This window comes from Crassostrea angulata, unplaced genomic scaffold (assembly GCF_025612915.1).
Source record: "Crassostrea angulata isolate pt1a10 unplaced genomic scaffold, ASM2561291v2 HiC_scaffold_326, whole genome shotgun sequence".
Taxonomy (NCBI): Eukaryota; Metazoa; Mollusca; class Bivalvia; order Ostreida; family Ostreidae; genus Magallana; species Magallana angulata.
In genome coordinates, this window is record NW_026441879.1 from 1 (window position 1) to 20,368 (window position 20,368).

At 35.1% G+C, this 20,368-nt stretch overlaps 2 protein-coding genes across 4 annotated transcripts; one reads left to right on the forward strand and one right to left on the reverse strand.

Annotated features, from left to right (window-relative positions):
* The first annotated feature begins 4,356 nt into the window (after positions 1–4,356).
* LOC128170133 (centriole and centriolar satellite protein OFD1-like) lies at positions 4,357–17,774 on the forward strand. 3 transcript variants are annotated; one of them, XM_052836085.1, is made up of 30 exons: positions 4,357–4,652; positions 5,345–5,545; positions 5,826–5,894; positions 5,984–6,014; positions 6,307–6,414; positions 6,757–6,899; positions 7,271–7,360; positions 7,899–7,982; positions 8,108–8,214; positions 8,547–8,666; positions 8,795–8,868; positions 9,106–9,197; positions 9,461–9,538; positions 9,632–9,699; positions 9,890–9,933; positions 10,112–10,263; positions 10,395–10,506; positions 11,139–11,190; positions 11,433–11,745; positions 11,888–12,008; positions 12,204–12,314; positions 12,402–12,489; positions 13,073–13,206; positions 13,442–13,558; positions 13,746–13,891; positions 14,171–14,287; positions 15,228–15,248; positions 16,322–16,372; positions 17,385–17,425; positions 17,550–17,774. In XM_052836085.1, the coding sequence occupies exons 1-30, from the start codon at positions 4,557–4,559 to the stop codon at positions 17,581–17,583; spliced, it is 3,015 nt and encodes a 1,004-aa protein (XP_052692045.1). In that variant the 5' UTR covers positions 4,357–4,556; the 3' UTR covers positions 17,584–17,774. The 3 variants fall into 3 exon arrangements, with proteins under 3 accessions (XP_052692045.1, XP_052692046.1, XP_052692047.1); XM_052836086.1 differs by having other exon boundaries at positions 15,231–15,248; XM_052836087.1 differs by lacking the exon at positions 15,228–15,248.
* Positions 17,770–20,364, reverse strand: LOC128170132 (protein Red-like; the record flags this gene model as incomplete). Its single annotated transcript, XM_052836084.1, has 6 exons — positions 17,770–18,621; positions 18,883–19,038; positions 19,205–19,288; positions 19,417–19,448; positions 19,786–19,854; positions 20,191–20,364. Coding segments are annotated over 6 exons (675 nt in total), but the record flags the coding sequence as incomplete, so codon positions are not given.
* Between the last annotated feature and the right edge of the window lie 4 nt (positions 20,365–20,368).

Sequence of the window (20,368 nt, forward strand, 5' to 3'; positions counted from 1 at the left end):
GGATTACTACACATTTCTCTTTCTGAATGTCTACATTATTGCCCAGACCCTGAATCTTATCAGAAAACTGATAAAACTTTTCTCACACAAAGACTTTGAAGATACCATTGATAAGTGGAAAATATGATAATGCTAGCAGCAGTATTGCCATAAATGAAGCACACATGTCCTTACAAGTAAAACCCTATTGTATTTCATTTAAAGCTTGTGCTGGTCGACTCTGAACTTCTACATTATATACTTACAGGATCAATAAATCCTCAAAAATGATTTAAAGCTCAGAAGTAAAAAAAAAAAATAGGTGACATTCAAGCGGTAATCTAATAGTGCAGTATTTTTTTGGTGAAGATTGAATAGTTAAACTGCATTTCTTGTTTGTTTTTTAAATAAAGTGTGTAATATAATGATTTTTTTAAATTATGCATGCAGAAATTTTATGTAATTTAATTCACTGCCACAATAAAAGTTTGAAATTATTTATGGTCAAGTTTAGTGTTTCTGGCTCATCAGTAACTTGCATAATAAATACTGAAATCATGTGAGAGAAGTCAGGAGCCCAGCATGCAAATTGATTAGAAATTAATAATTGACTAGTGTTATGGCTATTTTGCACCCACACCACAGAGTTGCTTAGATATTGACTCGCAAATTTATATTGTGTTTGAAAAGTCATTATAAAGGAACGTTCAGTGTATCTCTGTCTTTGTGATTTGAACAGTTTCCATAAATTTACTAGTTTGTCTCTCACCTCTCAGCGATTTGTTCTAAGCATTAACATTATTTTGAATGAAACTGTTGACAACTTATGCGAGGAAAAATAAAGATAATATATATTACACTAAAGTCTTACTACTTAGAGTAGATCTATGTCAGGTTTAACTGTCTTCACTTTGATCATTTTCATGTTACAAATAAACTTCAATCCTAATTTACATCAGAGACATAAAAAAACATGATGTTATTTATGTCTCTGTTTACATTCACAGAAAAAATAAAACTGATTGGGGGGGGGGGGGGGGTGTGGCTATATTTTTTTTTTCAACACAAAAAATTAAGGAATGTATCTGAATTTGATAGTGTTTTGTTATAACTTAACAGAAAACTTTTAAATGATCAATTTCTTATAATTTTGATATGATTTACATCCTTTACAACGGTTTAATTTACCAAAATAAAACCCCACCAAATCTAACAAAAAATGTAGGCCTATCAATTCATAAACCATCTAAAATTAAAAAAAAATCCTTATAACAGCTTAAGTTAACATGACTAAATATTTGTAAATTCATACTCAAAAGCTTGATAAAAATACGAGAAAAAAATACTTACCTCTTAATTTGGAGCTCTAACTTTAAACATATTTAAATCCATTGAGAGACATGTCTATTTAACAAGTGTTCGAACATGTAAACAACTGACACAATATACAAAAGAAATTAATTGTTTTTAAACGATCCAAATTCTAAAAAACTAGGAAAATCCAAAATGTTCACATCTCAAATTAATGGAATTGTATTCACAGTCACAAACATGTGGTTATTTAACAATGCAATAACTATTCCGTGTTATTGGACGACATGCTTTGCGCCTTATACCTTGTTCGCTCTGTCCGCCATGAATATTTTCCTTGCCAACATACCCATGATGCACCGTTACAAAAGAAGATTTGGCTAAATGACGCATATCGAGAGAACGTTAGCAGGACGGCTTTTAAACACAATTTTCACTACTTTTCGTTCCTCGATCTAATTATCCGATCTATTTAGAAAACAATAGCAAATATATTATTTACGTATTGTAAATGATAAGAATTGTACATTTTTGGAATTTTTGGTTCCTCGGTAAATCTGTCTGTCATGCAGTTTCATATAAAATGCTCTCTCTCTCTCTCTCTCTCTCTCTCTCTCTCTCTCTCTCTCTCTCTCTCTCTCTCTCTCTCTCTAAAAGAATAGATGGCTATACCCTACTGAAAGTCCAAGGTCTTGTTAAAATGGTTCTAACTGCATTTTCACTGGAAGTGAAATTTGACGGTTGTAATTAGATGTTCGTTTTGAATTTATACAGGTATGTCTGTTATAAACATTAATAGTAGATTTATAGGTATCAAATATATGTGGAAACCACTGATAACTAACTATGATTAAATATTTAAGCGGCGTATTTTCACAAACTGTGAAACAAAATTTATTACAGAAACTATAGCTGCAATAAGGTAGCCCTCTCCCGATTTTTTTTTTTTAGTTTCACACATTTTTGTGATTTTATGGCCTATTAGCAATAAAATATAGTTTTCACTATAGCATTCCAGGTTAATTAAATTTTTTAGTTTTAAACATTAGTTAAATTTCAAATCTTCAAACTGTACATATATATTTATTTCAAATAAAATTGCAATTGCCAATATGTTTGTTTTCAGTGCAAAGCTTTACACTTGTGACAATATATTATCGTGTTGACTAATTGGTATCTATGTAAAATTTAATTGACACTATATATGGTTTATACATTTATTCACTTACTGCGTAGATATAGATAATCATTTTTGTGAATTTGGCCCGCGTCATCCACAGAATTTCCCTTTTGTATGTTAAGGCTGTCTAAAGTTAATTCTAAGTTTAACGTAATCCGTGCGTACGTACGTTTATAAGAAATTGTGTTTTAGAAAGAAAAAATAATCAAAGTCCTATTTTTAATTGATCTTCTCCAGTTTGATTTTACTGCAATTAGAACTATTTTAACAAGAGCTTGGACTTTTTGGTAGTTGTGTCAAACAGCAATTTGACGTAGGCCTGTCTATTTCATTCCTGGCCACTAAGCCATGGCTCTTTGAAATCAACACGATTTGTCTGACTTTTGGGCTGAGACTACGCAATCGGTGTATATTTCGCTTGAAACCGCGTCATTTTAATTTGTTTTGACACAAGAAATAGATAGCTACGTCCAACCGAATGTCCAAGGTCTTGTTAAAACGGTTCTATATAGAAAAGATCATTATTAAAGAGGTAGCCTAATTGCAACTTGAATACACTTACTGTATTTTGATTTAATGTAAATGAATAAAATCATTTGTTTAAATGTGTTGTTTGTTTTTATATTTTCGCTGTCTTTTGTAGGTTTGATATTTTGAAGTTACGTTAAACGTAGAATTAAGTTTTGGCGGCCTAAGGTTTCAAGTGAGGTTTCAACTGATGTGCTCTCTCTCTCTCTCTCTCTCTCTCTCTCTCTCTCTCTCTCTCTCTCTCTCTCTCTCTCTCTCTCTCTCTCAGGTGTAGTACTGCAATAACATGTAGTACAAATGGTACGTACATAATAACACAGAAACAGGTGTCAAAATCCTTAATTATTAATTAAGGAGGAGAAAAAATCAATTCTAATTAGCACCAATAACGACAAATTGTCCCAAACTTTAGAGATGTAAAACAGAGAACAGGATGTGGCAACAGGATGACGACAGCGACTCCTCGGCGGACTCTTCCTATAAATACTGGATTGACAGAGAAAAATTCCTGGAATCTCGGACATTGAAGTATTTTTCGCTGGGATCTAATTTTTGCAAAACCTGTGGTAAATCGGTAATTTGTATTTGAGATGTTAAAATTAAATCATAAACTACTAATAAGTAATCAGAATGGATTTCACTGTCAAAAACATTAATATTTCAAAACGTGTTTAGTTGCATGTATATAGATCCTCGAATGATAAATCTCAAACCCTTTCTAAATAAAATGGACATTACGCTGTTTTCTCCTGAAGGAGGGGTGTTTAAATAAATCGGAGTTTTTTTAAATTTTTTTTTTATTAAATTTATTGAGAAAACTAGTAAAAAGTAAACAATATTCACTTCACTTGTCTCTGAAAACAATATTTTCAAAATACTTGTTCATATTGGAGTTTTTCAGTAGTTTACCCATGCAGTTATGTAATGGACATTTTCTCCAAAAAAGCGTGATAATGTATCCAACTATACTACCAGAAATGCACAGAATTATACTCTATACCAAAATGTCGTTTAGATTTGTATAAAGCTTCGTTTGTTCATACTGTTGTTGATGAATAGAATGCGCTTTCATGTTATTTTATAGACTATAGTTAGAATCCCTTCTCTTGTTGCAATCATATTTGATGCAAAAATTTACATGATTGATAGATAATATTGTATGTTCATTTTTTGTGTATTCTAATATCGTTTTGTTCGAAATTTATCATGTTTTTGCCAAGCGGTTCAAATTTGCATAAAATAAACGTTCCTCTCTGGATATTCACTCGAATTGATAAGAGTATGACTTATCAAAGCCCTGTAAAGGGATTGTTTCCATCGGAACTCCTTGGAGTCGTTCATCATATACCATCCGGATATCCGATGTAAACAAAGCGGAATATTTCAAAAGTTGTGAAAATCAAGAGCAAAAAATTCCTTCTTTTTGTATCAAACCACAGTCAGTTCGTGTTGGTGTGCCCATGCCACATGTGTGACTGGTATTTTATGTAATGGAGTAGATTTCTACCAGATATATACTGCAGTTCGTTCCATTTTCATTCCCTGACCATTGGAAGACATGGAGCGAGAGCGACAAGAGTACCTGTCGGCTGAGGAGTTGAGAAATCGGTTATACCACAATCTCAGGGACCGCGGACTGTTTGACTCGATAAAGGTTAACGCCCCATACATACATAATCAGCTGTTTTGTGTTTGAAAACTACCAGAAACCAAATGTATTTTAACCTGAAACATGTTTACACCTGTCTCCTAGATATATCCAGAATTTCCTCAACATCTGTAATAATGCTTACAATTGTGAAAACAAAATTTTTGAATAGAATTTGAATTCTCCTTAAGTTGACCTTAACTAACAAGGTGTTGATGTCACGTAATTTATTAATGTTGTGGATTCAATATTGTCTTAACACATTTTACTCATGCTGTAGATGTAATTAGCAGATTCCCACCTCAATTAAGATACAGACATATTCATGATAATACGCTTGCATTCAGCAACAATAACATTAGGTAAATAATGCTTTACTTATAAATTGGATATGAAACTAATGGAATGTTTCTGTATACATGTTGCCGCACATGTGCTTATAGACTTTAATTTTTTTTCTGTTACCCAACAAAAATATTTTTAATCATTGAAGATTGTAGGTGTAATTCAGAAGAAGTGGTTTGTATGAAATTTTAATACCCAAAACATTAAGATCAAGGTTAGCACCTGTAATATAATGTATGATTACTCATTAACTGTGGTGATAATATTTATAATTCAACAAAATTTAAAGGCAGTACAGCAAATACAAAATGTAAAATGAGCATATTAAGTATAATAATTTCTTGTTTATTTAGAGTCAGCTAAGAAACAAACTGGTAACAGAACTACAGCAAACAACCAAAGGAAACCTTACCGAGAGGACGCCGAGAGAGGCGGAGGAGGGGTCCCTATTACACAGAGCATCTAACAGCCTGGTGGCTGACCATCTACGACACTGCAAGTATGACTACTCACTCAGCGTGTTCCTGCCAGAGAGCTCAACTCAGCGGGACAAAGTAAGTCTGAATACAGCCAGAGGATACACTTTCAGTGCTAGTAGTGGTTTATGAAATAAAATATGTATGACTATTGAATAGTTGGTTTACAAATATCTGAAATTTCAATACATTTTTTTATGTCCAAAAGAATTCTATTCTAAACCAAATAATTATTCACTTACACAATTATTTCATACACAATATATCTCTATGACCAGTTGCTAATACCATAGATTGTCCAAGCACTTTTTGATATCCATAAAAAGGACTTTTAATCTCCAATTTTTTTACATGGTAGATTTTCACCACACATGACCTGCTTCAACTTCTTGGAGTCAGTTCCCAGTCCCGGCTTTACCGTAAAATGGTAAGTGGCAAGGAATTAGAGTCAGGAAATGGTAAATTAAAACTCCTAACTCAACGATTGAATTTACCCACTTACTTTGTGTATTTCAGGCACAGGGCCAGTCTGATTCCAATAAAAAAGGTCAGTTGTTAGACAAATATTTTTAAAGTTTATATTGAATTTATCATAATAAAAAAGTTATTTTAATGAAAAATGACACTTGATCATATACATACACAATTTAATAAAAAACTTTAATCTGTGTCATTTAGATGGCACCACCTTAGTTAGATTGACGCACAAATGTATTGATTTTGTTAATTATTAGAACAAGATTTACCCTCTTAAAAAAATTTAATTCCTTATGATCAGAGATTTGTTTCTGAGGAATTATTTGATGACTGCGAGTGGTTAAAGCTGTAAACTTTTGTAGGATTTCTGTGGCAGCTGCTATGTGAGTTATCTTCTCTTCACTCAGACGCTGTGCAGGAAAGTGGTACTCAGACCGACCTTATCAAAATCGGAGTTGTCTCAGAACTGGGTAAGTGGAGATCATCAAAAGCATCTCTTGTTCAAAATATGCCTGTTGATACATAAAATTAAAAGATGCATGTAAATTGATGCATAGAAGTTCATGTAATCAAGTACCCATATATTTGTCACCCTTTCTCCAAAAGTCATCTTTAACTGTATTTCATGTAACGGAGTAGAATAAAAGGGCCAAGTTAAATTTATTGCATGATAATTTACATAAATTATTATTTTACCGAAAATACAAGCTGAAGCATACAGTGAAAATTAGAAAATGTATAAAATTATGTGTCAAAAAATCATTTGCATTATTTTTACATGTACATATATATCCATATTCTTGCACTGCTAGATGAGAAATTGGGAGAAATGGAAGAATTTTACTCCTCAAAGCGGGATGAAAATTTTAGAATAGGAGCAACAGCCATGGAAGAAAGACTAATGTCATTTCAGAGACAGCTAGAAGAGAGATACAGGACGGACTTAAAACTGGAGGTAAGACTGACTTAAATCCATTACAAGTCTAGTACCATAGCAATAGCCCCTACTTTATGAAGTTGTAGGAGCTCAGTTTTACATTTCAAATAAAACTTGGGACAGAAAATTACCAGTATGAATTGAAGCCTAGATTGAAGCCTAGACATTATATTAAACTAAATAATGTGGAAACATTAGAATTCTTGGTGGCTCAGTTTTTATGTTATTCATGGGTTACCCTTCCCCACAAATTTACATCCCCGATGAAAATAAATTATGAAAGGGGAAGTTATCTTACTTAATCTGAAACCTGAAACATCCACAAAATTAGATCCCCACAGAGAAGCTAAAAAACCCACAATGAGTAAAGTGAGTGTGTTCATTGTCAGGTGGCCAGGATTAAGGACAATGAGGCAGCAAGGATTCGTCTGGAGGAAAAGGAGCAGTGTCGGAGGGAGTTCGATCAGCTGAGGCGAGAGGTAAGGGAGATTGATGAGGCAAAAGGTAAGGGGAGGTTGATGAGGTGAGAGGTAAGGGGAGATTGATGAGGTGAGAGGTAAGGGGAGGTTGATGAGGTGAGAGAGGTAAAGGAAGATTGATGAGGTGAGAGGTATGGGGAGATTGATGATTCGTAAGGTAAGGGGAGAATAATGAGGTGTTAGGTAAGGGGAGATTGATGAGGCAAGATTCAAGAGGTTGATGAGGTGAGAGAGGTAAAGGAAGACTGATGAGGTGAGAAAGGTAAAGGGGGAATGATGAGGCAAGAGAGGTAAGGGGAGATTGATGAGGCAAAGTAAGAAAGAAAATTGCTGAGGCAGGAGCTAAGGGGAGATTGATGAGGATAGAGGTAAGGGGAAATTGATGAGGAGGGAGGTAAGAGGAGATTAATGAAGCGGGAGGTAAGAGGATGAGGCGGGAAATACAGGGAGAATAATGAGGCGGGAGGGAATGGGAAATTGATACTTTTTTACATTCCCTTTTCTATGGTTATTTGAACATACTTTATTCTTTTTTCAGTTGGAGAGAACATATCAACAGAAGTCTGATTCACTGTTACATAAAGAAAGAAATTCAATAGAGAGAATGCAGAGAGAACAAGATGTAGGTCTAATTAACACAGTCTACTGTAAAGTAAAAAGTAAAAGTGGCTTCTAACTTGTCTGTAAGAACTCTCTGTGTAGAACTGCGCATTGAACATTAAAAACAATGTCAACAATTATTTATAGATTCACGAAAAAGAAATTTATGCCCAAAGACAGTCAATTTTAGAGGAAATAGAGATTTTACGCAAGAGAGAAGCAGAGATCAAACGAGCGTCAGAAGCCAATGAAAGGTTTGAATTTTTTTACCTTAAAGCGATAACAATAATTTACACATCTATTGAGATGTACATGTATTACTTATGACTGAAGAATAATCCTATTGAGATGTACATGTATTACTAATGACTGAAGAATAATCCTTTGCATTGAAGTTTTACTCTTTGGCAATTTTAAAGAGACACAGTTGATTTTTTTAAAACATGTATTTTCTTAAAACATATCTTTCCCTTGTAAAAAAAGTAGAAAAAAACCCAAGATGTATAGTGGAAGGAACAAACTATACTGGTACATATAGAAGCAAGAACAACATGTAGGCATATTTAAATTTTAACCAACATTATAGAGAAAGAAAACTAAATGAACAGAGAGTGAAGGACAAAGAGACCGACCTCCGTCGTAGAGAACAGGAAGTCAGAAGGATGGAGGGAGAGTACGAACAGAAGCTGAAGAATGAAATGACCAAGTGAGAAACAGTTCAGAGCATTCTTTTTGTTTTACTTCATTAAACATGGTATTTGTGGTGAGGGGCTTTTTGAAAAAATAAATGCCGGAATAGCTAGCACACAGTGAAATTCTTGATTTGTGTTTTAGATTCAAAGTTGAAGAACAGGCTAAATACATGGAAAGATCCCAAAATCTGGAAATCAGAGAAGCCAGGGCAAGAGGTATGTCTATAGTACTCTTATAGTCTATAGTATCTCTTGTATTTTTGTATTCAGTCAGTTGATTGCATCCTTATTCAAAGGGCTTCTATTAAAGTGAATATTCTGCTTGTTTCAAGCTAAAAACGAATACCTGAGATGTATGTTACAATATTTACTTGATACTGTAGATATAATTAATTTCCAAAATTTTTTAAAACATGAAGCATGCTTACTGGGGATTTAAACAATTTGTTTCAGATGAAGAGAGAAGGATAAGAGATGAACAGGAGAGAATTCAGAGTATCCGGGACGAACTCAAGGATAAAACAATGAGAATTAATGAATTGGAGGTAAGTGGTTTCATATTTAGTACTACATGTACATAAAACAAGAGAGATTAAAAACCTTCAAGTTGATGGTTTGTGGCGAAGATATTGCAGAATCTGTGATCAATATTACATTGCTACTTAAAAAATAATGAACATAACTGATATACCAACAAAGAAAAAATTATTTTTTATGTATGTGAACCTTTTATCAAAAGATACTGACAGTCACGTGAAATGATATTTTATATTCAGTGTTTATTGATTAATTCCTGACTATATTTCAGACCAGAGTACAAGAAGAGAAACATGGTGAAGTGTCAGCAATGAGACAGAACGAATTACTGAACGCCAAGCTCAGAGATGTAAGTGTACATTGAACTGACACTTCAAATGTTGAGTAACATAAGTTGAGTCAAAATTTCAGAAATGTTAAATATTGATGAAAAATGTTTCAGATGGCAGATTACAAGGTGCTGAAGGAGCAGAATGCTGTGATGAAGAACGAACTGGAGACCCTCAGAACGTATGTATAGACATGACATTATAGAAATGTGTACAAGTATGATCAATGGGAAAGTCTATTTATTCTGATGAGACCATCAGGAGTGTGTATGGTTGTGTCACTTTGAGAATTTGTACATACATGAATATAGAGAACGATACCATCAAAAGTTCATAGGTGTATTTGATGCATGTTTTTTTTGTTTTAATAGGAGGCTCTCTGAGGTCATGCAGATCAATGAAAGAGAAAGAGGAAGTATGTGTTACCATTATTCTATCTAGTTTTTCAAAAGAATTTTACAACACTATTCAAAAGTTTATGATATTGAAGTGCTAAATCGGAGGAAATAAAAGCTACAAAAAAAATGTATGGGGAAAATTCTACATTGGTTAGAAGATGAATGTTGTGGTTAATATGTAAACAACGATTACAGGACAAGAGGAAATGATGAAGGAGTTGAGACGGCCGACCCCGGAGACCCTGATGTTACAGCGAGATCTGGAGAAAGCCAAGGAGAGTCTGAGACAGGAACAGACTTTGGGCAACGCTGCCAAACAGCAGCTGGAGAAACGCCTACAGGAGGAGGTAGGGAGCTGATTGGCAGTGATTGACAGCTGTATAGCCTTGTTACTCATTTAAATGAATGTTCTCTTCTAGAAAATGCACAGAACACAATCACATTAAAAGAAGGAAAATTTAACATTCTGTGTTTGTAGATGGACAGGAACCGGGACCTGTTGAGGAGATTTGAGGACCAGACTCTACAGATGAAGGAGATGAATGAGGAATTAGTGGACCTGAGGGCTCAGCTGTCAATCACTCACAGAGGTATACACTCTGTAATATAGATTATAACTGTCAATCACTCACAGAGGTATACACTCTGTAATATAGATTATAACTGTCAATCACTCACAGAGGTATACACTCTGTAATATAGATTATAACTGTCAATCACTCATAGAGGTATACACTCTGTAATATAGATTCAAACTGTCAATCACTCATGGATGTATATAGCTTTCAATAGATTCTATTGTTATACCCCTTAAAACAGTTACTATATAACTCTATATGAAAAAAAGTCCAGCATTTTGACTGCTGGACTGGAACTATTAGATTGGAATTGTTAAAATCGACTGTTAAAAAAACTGTTGACCTGTGACGTCACATTCTGCGAAAACGTGTTATGGATTAGAAGGGGTATAACAAAACAGTTGTTGACTGTGTTTCGGGCAACAGTTGATCTGTCGGACCAGCTCGCAAACTGTTGCCTTCGGCCTTGGGCAACAGTTTGCGAGCCGGTCCGACAGATCAACTGTTGCCCTCGACCCCAGTCAACAACTGTATACTGTCAATCACTCATAGAGGTATACCTAATCATAGATTTAAGTGGTACCTGCTAATCTCCCACAGAGGTTTATGCCAGCAGATTTATTTAATTGTTTCTAACTTTTCAGCTTTGACAAATGAGGTTTACAGAAAACCACATGAAGAAGGAAACAACATGAAGTAAGGATTTAACATTGATTTCCTCAGCTGATTTAACTGTACTGTGAAATTCCAGTTTTTTTAAACACTATATATATATTTCTGTGAATGAAAATTGTAGGAGAACTAAGAATATTGTGATGATTTTAATAACTAGCTACTTAGTATCTTGTATCTAAAAGTAGAAAATAGTTACTTCCCATTGATGTTTTTGGTTTTAGTTGTCTATAAAATTTTTGACGTAATGTATCCTGATTTTGCAGCCGTTCTGTATCTTTCCGCGTCCCCACTCAGGCAGCCCCTGCTGAAGGGGACAGGGTGGGGGAAGTGGAGGAGTACCTCCGACTGCCTAGGTCCAGACAGACCACCCCACGGCGCCCCGACCCCGCCCGTGCCCAGCAGGAGTATGACCAGCAGGACGTCTATAATGAAATTGAGGCCGAGTTTGGACTGCCATCTACTGGGAAGAGGAGGCTTTACCCAGCATTCTCTGAGGACGACGCTTCCTCTGTCAACTCAGCAGATGTAGTAGCTGATGCTAAATATAGACTGAAGAGTTTGGAAAGGGAGGCCCAAGTAATACTATGTTTCTATTTCATGAATTAGACATGCCCACAAATAATTATTTGTAATCCAATGCTTGCAGCTTCCAATTATTTGTGCATTTTATATCTTCTTATGTTTGTTCTCTACTAAAATTTGTTGTGTTTTTCTATAGAATTTAGAAGCAGCATACCGAGATTTTCATTACAAACTATCCAATCCAGCCTCTGGCCCTGGGGATCACCCAAAACCTGCAAGAGTCGTTGAAGATACACATCTGAAAGAGAAAGAACAAGGTACAGATACACCAAGTTCTTTGAATTTTGTTTTTTCCAATGCACAGTTCATTCTTCAGATTGTCAAGTTATCTTGACATTTGACCATGTTAAGTTTTTGATGTAGGGTTTCTGTGCAATGAATACTTTCAATGTACATGATATTGAAAAGCTACCATTGATGTATGTAACATTTCTAATTTTCTGAATTTGCAGAAAAACAGAGTCAGAAAAGAGTTGCTTCCCCTGTGGCCAGCCCTATACACAGACCTTTGTCATCTACTCCTTACCAAGGGAGGCAATCCTCTTCTGGAGGAAATCTGAATGGTATGGAGCTGTCTTGACACTGATATTTCTGCAACTGTCCCAGAACTTGCCTACTTAATCCAATCTCATGTTGATTCATTATTTCAGACAGTCTCCATGAGCTGACTGGGTCTGGAGCAGACAGGAAAGCCCCGCCCAGGTTTGACCTCTCTACAATGTCAGACGATGGAAACCAGTAAGTCCAACTAAAACACATTTTCCAACTATTTTTGTTTTAATAAAATAGTATGTTTAATATTGTCAACTTAATGTATATATGTCATTTACAGCTATATTGGTATTAATTGAATATTATGGTTATTTTATGTTAGAAGAAGTAAAAGTGTTCTTATGAATATTTATAAATGATTCACATATTAAGTGTATGTCTGCACAAGACCGCGGAAAAGAAATCGAGAGAAGCAGCATGGGGGAAGAGGAATGACAGATAGTTTGTTTACAAAATTAGTGAAAATAATCTTTTGAAGTTGACAAAAAATTAAATCCTTCATATTTTTCTTTATGAAAGAATAACTATTATTAAAAAATTAATAGACCACCATTCTGTTCGCCAAAATTCCCTATACCCACAACACAAATTTTTGCGAGCGATCTCGAGCGCTCACTCTGTTGAACTCGCCTCTAATTAGAAAATAAAGAAAACATAATGTCAGTTTTACCACTTTCTGTGTTAAACACGGCATATATAGCTTTTTGAATTTTTGTTGAAACCAAATACTGTACCACAGATATCAGAATGTTTATTTATTTTTTGACAGTAAAGAAAGAGTGGAAGAGCGGCCCCGGCCAATCACGGTGTCTGACCTTGAAGCCAGACCAGGGTCACCCAGTATTGTAGTTGTCCCAGGATCAAGGTCAAGTGAAGAGGAACTCTCACCTAAACCTGGATCAGGTACTGGTTCTCGGTGACTCTGTGTCACAGGGCTAAGCTGGTTTTTCCTGTACAGCTACATTTTGTACATATGAACTATGCCAAAGGCTTCCTGTGAGTCTGATGATTCAGCCATACCAGTAGTTATTAATGAATTTGAGAAATATTCTTTTTTTTATGTATGTAAAAGGTGTGAGCAATTTTCTGAACATTTATACTGTAATTCTGATATTATTCTATCGTGTGTTGTCAATAGCTGCCTTTGTGACAGAGGTCATGACCCCACTACGACCTCCAGCTGGGGGTCGATTACAGCCCATTTCTCTGGACAGTGCATGGAAAACCCCCACACAGGATGATGCAGTGAATGAAGGTAACTTAAAAATGCAGTTGATTTTGTTAACCAAATAAATTCATTGTTTCAATTGTTTGAACTATTACCAGGTACTTTCTTCAGAGTATTAGATGGAGATACTTTTACCTCATCTTACACTGATATCTTGTTTGAAAATGTTTTACAGCAGATTTTTAATTATACTTGTAATGATTTTACATGATAGAAGAGAAGAGGAAAGAAGAGAGGAAGAAAAAACAACAGGAAGAAGAGCTGAAGCAGTGGGAGGAGGAGAGAAGACAGAGGGAGGAAGAGAGGCAGCGTAAAGAACAGGAGTTACAGGAGAAGGAAGAGAGGGAGCTGAAAAGATTGGTATGGAAGTTTCACTTTATATATCTGTATAACACCTTGTAGGGGATCCATTGTCTTAACAATGTATGCATACATATACAGTTAATTATTGCAGGGATGTTGACACAATAACATATTTGTAGGGAGTCTGTGTTATCAATGATACCAATATTTTGATTGAATGTATACTGTTAGAGAAAATTTTGTTGGAGTGAGTCTGTGCTATCAATGGTACTGATATTTTGATTGAATGTCTACTGTTAGAGAATTACATTGGGACCTGTTATAACTATTTGTCAGGAGGAAGGTGTAGAATCTGAGAAGTCTGAGGCAGTGGCGAAGGAGCCGGAGATTGACCCGGTGATGAAGCAGTACATGGAGATGGTCCAGCAGCAGAAGCAGAAGGAGGAGGAGGAGGTGAGAGGAAGAGATGAAGAGGAGATGAAGAGTGGGGGAGAAATGGAGAAAATAGGGAAGGATGAAGGGGAGAGGAGTGGGTTGGAAATAGGGAAGGATGAAGGGATGAAGAATGGGTTGGGGAGAAACGAGGAAAATAGGGAAAGATGAAGGGGAGAGGAAAGGCTGGGAGGAACAGGGAAAATAGGGAAAGATGAAGGGGAGAAGAAAGGCTGGGAGAAACAGGGAAAATAAGAAGAGAGGAAGGGAAGAGGTTTAAAAACAGTGACAATTGAATAGGTGTTTTATAAAATGAGATGTATAAGAGGAGGAAGAGGTAAAAGAAAGGGGATGAAGGGGAGAAGAGGGTGAAAAACAGAGAAAGTAGGGGGCTTGACTTATAGAATCTTCTTCCCAAGAAACAGTGCTCCAGAAATGCTTAAAATAACAAGAAAGCATCTTTGTGTTGTGTAGATTGTAAATTGTAAAAACATTATCCCTCAACCAAAAGTGGCTAAGTGAAGGGTGCATAGTTCAACATGGGAATGTAATGGGGATTTTTGTATGAATCGTTTCAAGAAGAATGATTTGTGATGCATGTATAACTATGTAAACATCATGATATGGTGTAAAACTGTTCAAACTGTGACCCCAAGAGGAGCACAAAGAAGTCTTTTTCATACATGATAAAGATTCAGATTTGGTTACATCATGACACAAAGTAAGAATAAGGGTGTGGCTGAAATCGGCATAAGAGTTTTATATAAGAAAATTTAGAAAGAATATTTGAGAACTGGTAATTAAGTGCAATACAGCCGTGGTCTTTTTGTAGTTACATGTATCAGGGAAAGTGTACTAGGAGAAAAAGATAACAAATGCAAGCTTTTCAATATGTCTCACAAAATGAGAAATCAAATTTGAAGACTAGATACAGATTTTAATTTAATTGTGCTATTTTAAGCAGACCAAGACAAAGAGAAAGGTAACTGTGTGGCTATTCACAACATGAAACATTGGTCCATAGCACCAGTCAGTTCAACACATCAATGTGCCAATCATCAGCCATCATTCATTGGAGCTAGATTAATGCTAGATAAGACAAACTTATGTCAGTAGGGAGACTGGGCGGTCAACAAACCATCATTAGATATCTATTTTATTCAGGAAAAAATCCAAATTTTTTGGCTTAGAATTTTGAATATTTACCTATATATTTTACACTGAACTTTCTTTTCAAGGAGGTAAGAAAAATTCAAAATTGACCATCCAGATCTTTAAAGGGAGTTTGATCAAGCAGTTTTTATTAAAGCAAAAATGAGGATGTAATTTTTAATCTTTCAGTTGAGTTTCATATCAGATGAATTAATTTTTAATTACGTTTAAAGAATTATGCTAGCGTCTTGAACACAAGATTTTGCACTGGCAAAAATAATTCACTGTCTTAAAGAACATTGGATGACAAACATCATTTCACTTGAGACTAAAAAGATTTTTGGGCTTTTTCAGGATTTAATTTAATGACTATTCATATTAAATAAATATAACATATATTTAGGCAGTTTGGGCTTCTGTAAACTGCATTTCATTACAACTAGAATGAAACTATTTCAATGTGATTTGTTTTAACAGCTGTAATAAAAGACATACTGGTACATGAAAATTAAAACCACAATTCAAATTATTTATTTTCAATTATGGTTGCAAATTCTATGAACAATGTGACATTTTAAGTAATATGTAAGGTACACAGGCATCAAAATTCCCATCAGCACTGCAGTCATTGTTTTACAACTTACGATCCATCTTAATTTTTTGGACTGTTTTAATGACTGTGTTTATGACTCAAAACTTGACAAACAAGCATGTTATATAAAGCTCACTTTCAAGATGCTTGATTGTTTGAAAGTGGAAAATAATCAAATAAATTGATAAAATCTAGACATTTCGTGATGTAAATGAGATGGAAAATTCTTGATCCTTTTGCTAAGCAACAGATTTTGAAGTATACAAACATGCAATGAATTTACAATTGACTATTTTTTGTTATTTTGTTAGGTTGCAAAGAAACCGATGGATGTGTGGTCCAAAGGCACCAACAGCCAAGCTGTAAGTACTAGTATTGTAAATCTGATCGGTACATTCCCACTGTTTTAATCTGTCTAGCTGTCCATTTTAGCTCTTCATAGCACTGTAAATCTATCTGTTAAAAAAGCAATTAATTCACCCCTGCGAATGTTATTGTCATTTAAATTTTAGACCACGTGATTTTATTTGACCCTTTCAGTTTCGCAGTAAAAATCATGCCTCGTGTTTATAGTCTATTTCATAGAATCTAGGTACTTGTAATCAAATATAAATCTAGAGGTTTATTGATTCTAAACTTTATCTTCATTAATAATTGGTGGATAAAATGTGTTCTAGAAATAAATGCGACAATACAAAAAATAGTTCTTGTCTGCTTTTGCAACAATTAACATGCTTGTAGAGATCCCTCCTGATGATTAATTTTCGATCCGCGCCTGACCTAGTAATAGCATCAATAGTGCAACAGACTATACTATTTTATGCAGAATGTTCCTTGAAAATGGCTCGATATACTAAGTTTTTATACAGAACAGACACCCATTATTTCTCTAAAAACATGGTATTGCACACCACAAGCATCAAACATGGCTATGATTTTATTAAGCAACCTAATGTCTATACTTTCAACCACTTTACACGTGGTTGAACACGAACGATAACTCTGTTCTGAATATTAGCGTTTCGTATAAATAACCGCTAGATGGTGAAATAAGACATACATCTTGAAAGGTTTTCATGTTTTAACATAAATCCAAGTAGGGTATGATATAAAAACGACCTGTACTTACGTATTTTGAGAATATTATCCGAGCACTCATACTTCCGCTCGAAATTTCACAGGAACTGAGCACATCTCGGTGAAGTCTCGTGAACTTTCATTCGGGCACCTCTGGATTTATTAAATACTTAGCAACGATAAAGAAAACATCCCGAACACATTCGCAGGGGTGTAATTGGTACCGCAGTTTTGAACCAAGCTTCGGAGGAAGAATCACCACCCTTGCATTTATGCATCATCCATTTTTATTTTCAGGATACACAGTCTGAGTTCTCTGTGGCTGAAGACATTCAAAGGTTTGTATAAACTAAAGTATTGCATTTTACTCGGTCATTATTAATTCTCCTTACATATTCCTAATACTTGAGTTACTGATGTCACCTGTCATAACTCTGTGTATGGACTGGTTTTTTTTTCCAGCAACAATGGATCTGATGAAGACTTTGGATGGTGATCAGCTGATCTCAGGTCACCCTAGAGTTCAGTTTTATTGTTGGCCGTCCATAGACAGAAATGAATGTTGGCCGTCCATAGACAGAAATTCTTTTATCTGTGATAGTGTATTGAATTTGTAAATGTTCTCTTAGAAATGTTATTTATATATTTTAGTTTGTATCTTTAATAAATGCATGTAAAACAGTCTAAGTAAGTTCATTTATTATATGCCCGTATGTGAAATTACATGTACGTCCCATATATTTTGGTAATGATATCTGATGAACACTTACAGCTACATACATGTATCATCATCTTCGCTAGCCAAGGGTTTTCGGTCCACTTCGCTCCCCGGCGTGGACCAAAAACCCTTGGATAGCAAAGATGCATATCATAAACCTTGTCTAAAATTCAAATCATTGCATTATGATATCATTTTTAAAAATTCTCTTGCAAAACAAAATTTTTTATAAACAATTTATTTTGTGCATTTCGCACATTTCTACTTATATACAAAACTTGATAATGACTACAGTCTATGAAATGAATTTACATGCACTTGTTCTGGTAAACCAGATTATACACATAACCAAATCAAAAGAAATTAAACAAAAAGCTCCTCTACTTCAAAGTACAGCTGATTCATCATTCCCCCACACTATATTACAATTTATATCACCAGACTCATTAAATTTAGTCTCCAAATAAACATACACTGTACATTTAATATTGAATTGGTGGTTAAAAAAACCCAAAAAACACTGGAAAACTTGAATTACATAAAGATCGAAGTATCACACTACAATGATTTTAGTCCACAGTCCAATTTATCAGAAAACAAATTCAGAGAATTTAGTCACTAGAATAACATTTTTTTAACATAATGTTGTTTTTCAATCAATGCTTCATTTTCTTCTCGTTGGGCTCCCCAGTCTTGGTTTTCAGAATGTTTTGAATTTTCTGCCACTGTCGGTCTAATTCGGCCTTCTCGTCCTTTGGCCCGGCACGACGGGTCTTGCGTCCATCAGCCATTTTGACTCCATACTGGAAGGCAGCCCTGAAAAGCAGATAAAGATAATAATGACGAGTCTTTGCACCTTTTCTACGTCTGTTTAGATCATTCGCTGATTGTGACTTTCTTACCATCTAGCCTTGGACTTTATACTTGACATAATAAAATATAAATTTCCAATTATTGATGGTCAACATATCACTAACAACAGCTGAATGTTTTCCATGACAATAAGAATATTATCAGCCAGTATTTACAGATATCCTAATAAGAAACAAGTTAGTAGAAGAGAGACTGAGTCCATACTTAGGCAGGGCCTCCTTGTTGGCCATGTAGTCGCTGTATTCCTCCTGGGTGTCAAAGTCCCATCGCCCTATAGGGCCTTTCTTATTGCCCTGGTCCATTTTGCTGAAGTCTGCCTCATCATCAGAGTCGCCCAAAGCATCATCAGCTTCCTCCATACTGAAAGAGAACAAGTGATTGAAATATTATATATATATTGAATGTACCATGACATAATGAGAAAGCATTTTGTATATATTTTTATCCCTTTTCAATAAATCTGGTAATGAGACAACATGTATCTGAAGTATAACAAGGTTACTGGGATGTGTGAACAGTCTCTCACCCCGGATAACACTCGGCGTAACTGTCAATGAGTGTCTTCTGTTGGAGCTTCTCCATCCACTTCTTGTGCTTATCAACCTTCTCCCTACAATTCACACACAGATTTAAAACAGTGCAGTCCTTGATCACAAATTGTATATGAACATAAAAAGCCTGTGACAAAATTAAAATATCTATTATGAATATAATTCTTAGACATTAATACTAGCTTACTTTTCTTTCTCTTTTTCCACATCAGCATAACTCTGAAAAATAGACATCAATTCAAAACATCTGACAAGAAACAATATGTAAAAGTATGATCCTGAAAATCATGAAACAAATTTAATCAAAAATTCACAGCACTTCAACAGAAGTATCACATTGCAGGATGCATGGGAGTTTGAATACTAAGCTCTTTAAGAAACTCAACTGCTTTTTTGTTTTTTGTAAAGCAAGAGTCATACATGTGCACGATATACACAAAGGCAAGTTGAAATGAGGTGGGTTTTTTAATCAAATTGAATTTAGAAGTGCATGAGATTGTATCTAGGATATATTATCATACAGTCACAGTAAGGTTGCCTCATTTCTGTCACTGACCTTGAAGCGGTCGTTGATTGTCTTGACAAGGTCACCAGCTGACCCTGGTCCTTTCGTCCTGTCATCATCCTGTAACACACAGATTACTTATTGCAACACACATCCTAGCAATAATTACGCTCTGACAATCAAATTGTCATCTTAAGTAAAGATTGAACATGAAAGTTATTCTTATCATAATTTTCATAGATTTAATTGACCCCATAAAAGCATTCTGATAAACATCATTATTTGTGGAGAAAATCGTCAATTATTAAATTGAAATCAAAGGGAATGAATATTTAATTTGTAAAAAGGACTTTCGTTTTAAATTCACAAGCACAATGATGTGAATCAATTATCTTGGAAGAATAAATGTCTGCAGCATTGGAGACAGGAGGGGACAGAATGATGAGTAGAACAAACCTCCTCCACAGGCTTCTCAAAGTAGGACTTCCTCTTCCTGTCATCCCTCCTGTCCCGATGGCCGTCTCTCTCCCTGTCCCTATCTCTATCACTGTGACGGTCTCTATCTCTACCCCGATCTCTCCTGTCCCTATCTCGGTCTCGGTAGTCCCTGTCTCTGTCCCTATCTCGGTCCTTC

Excerpts from the sequence above, each read along its gene's own strand:
- LOC128170133 (XM_052836085.1), top strand. The coding sequence starts at position 4,557 with ATGGAGCGAGAGCGACAAGAGTACCTGTCGGCTGAGGAGTTGAGAAAT. Across the intron at positions 9,539-9,631 it reads TGAACGCCAAGCTCAGAGAT|ATGGCAGATTACAAGGTGCT; the intron begins GTAAGTGTACAT and ends AAAATGTTTCAG. Across the intron at positions 10,507-11,138 it reads GCTGTCAATCACTCACAGAG|CTTTGACAAATGAGGTTTAC; the intron begins GTATACACTCTG and ends CTAACTTTTCAG.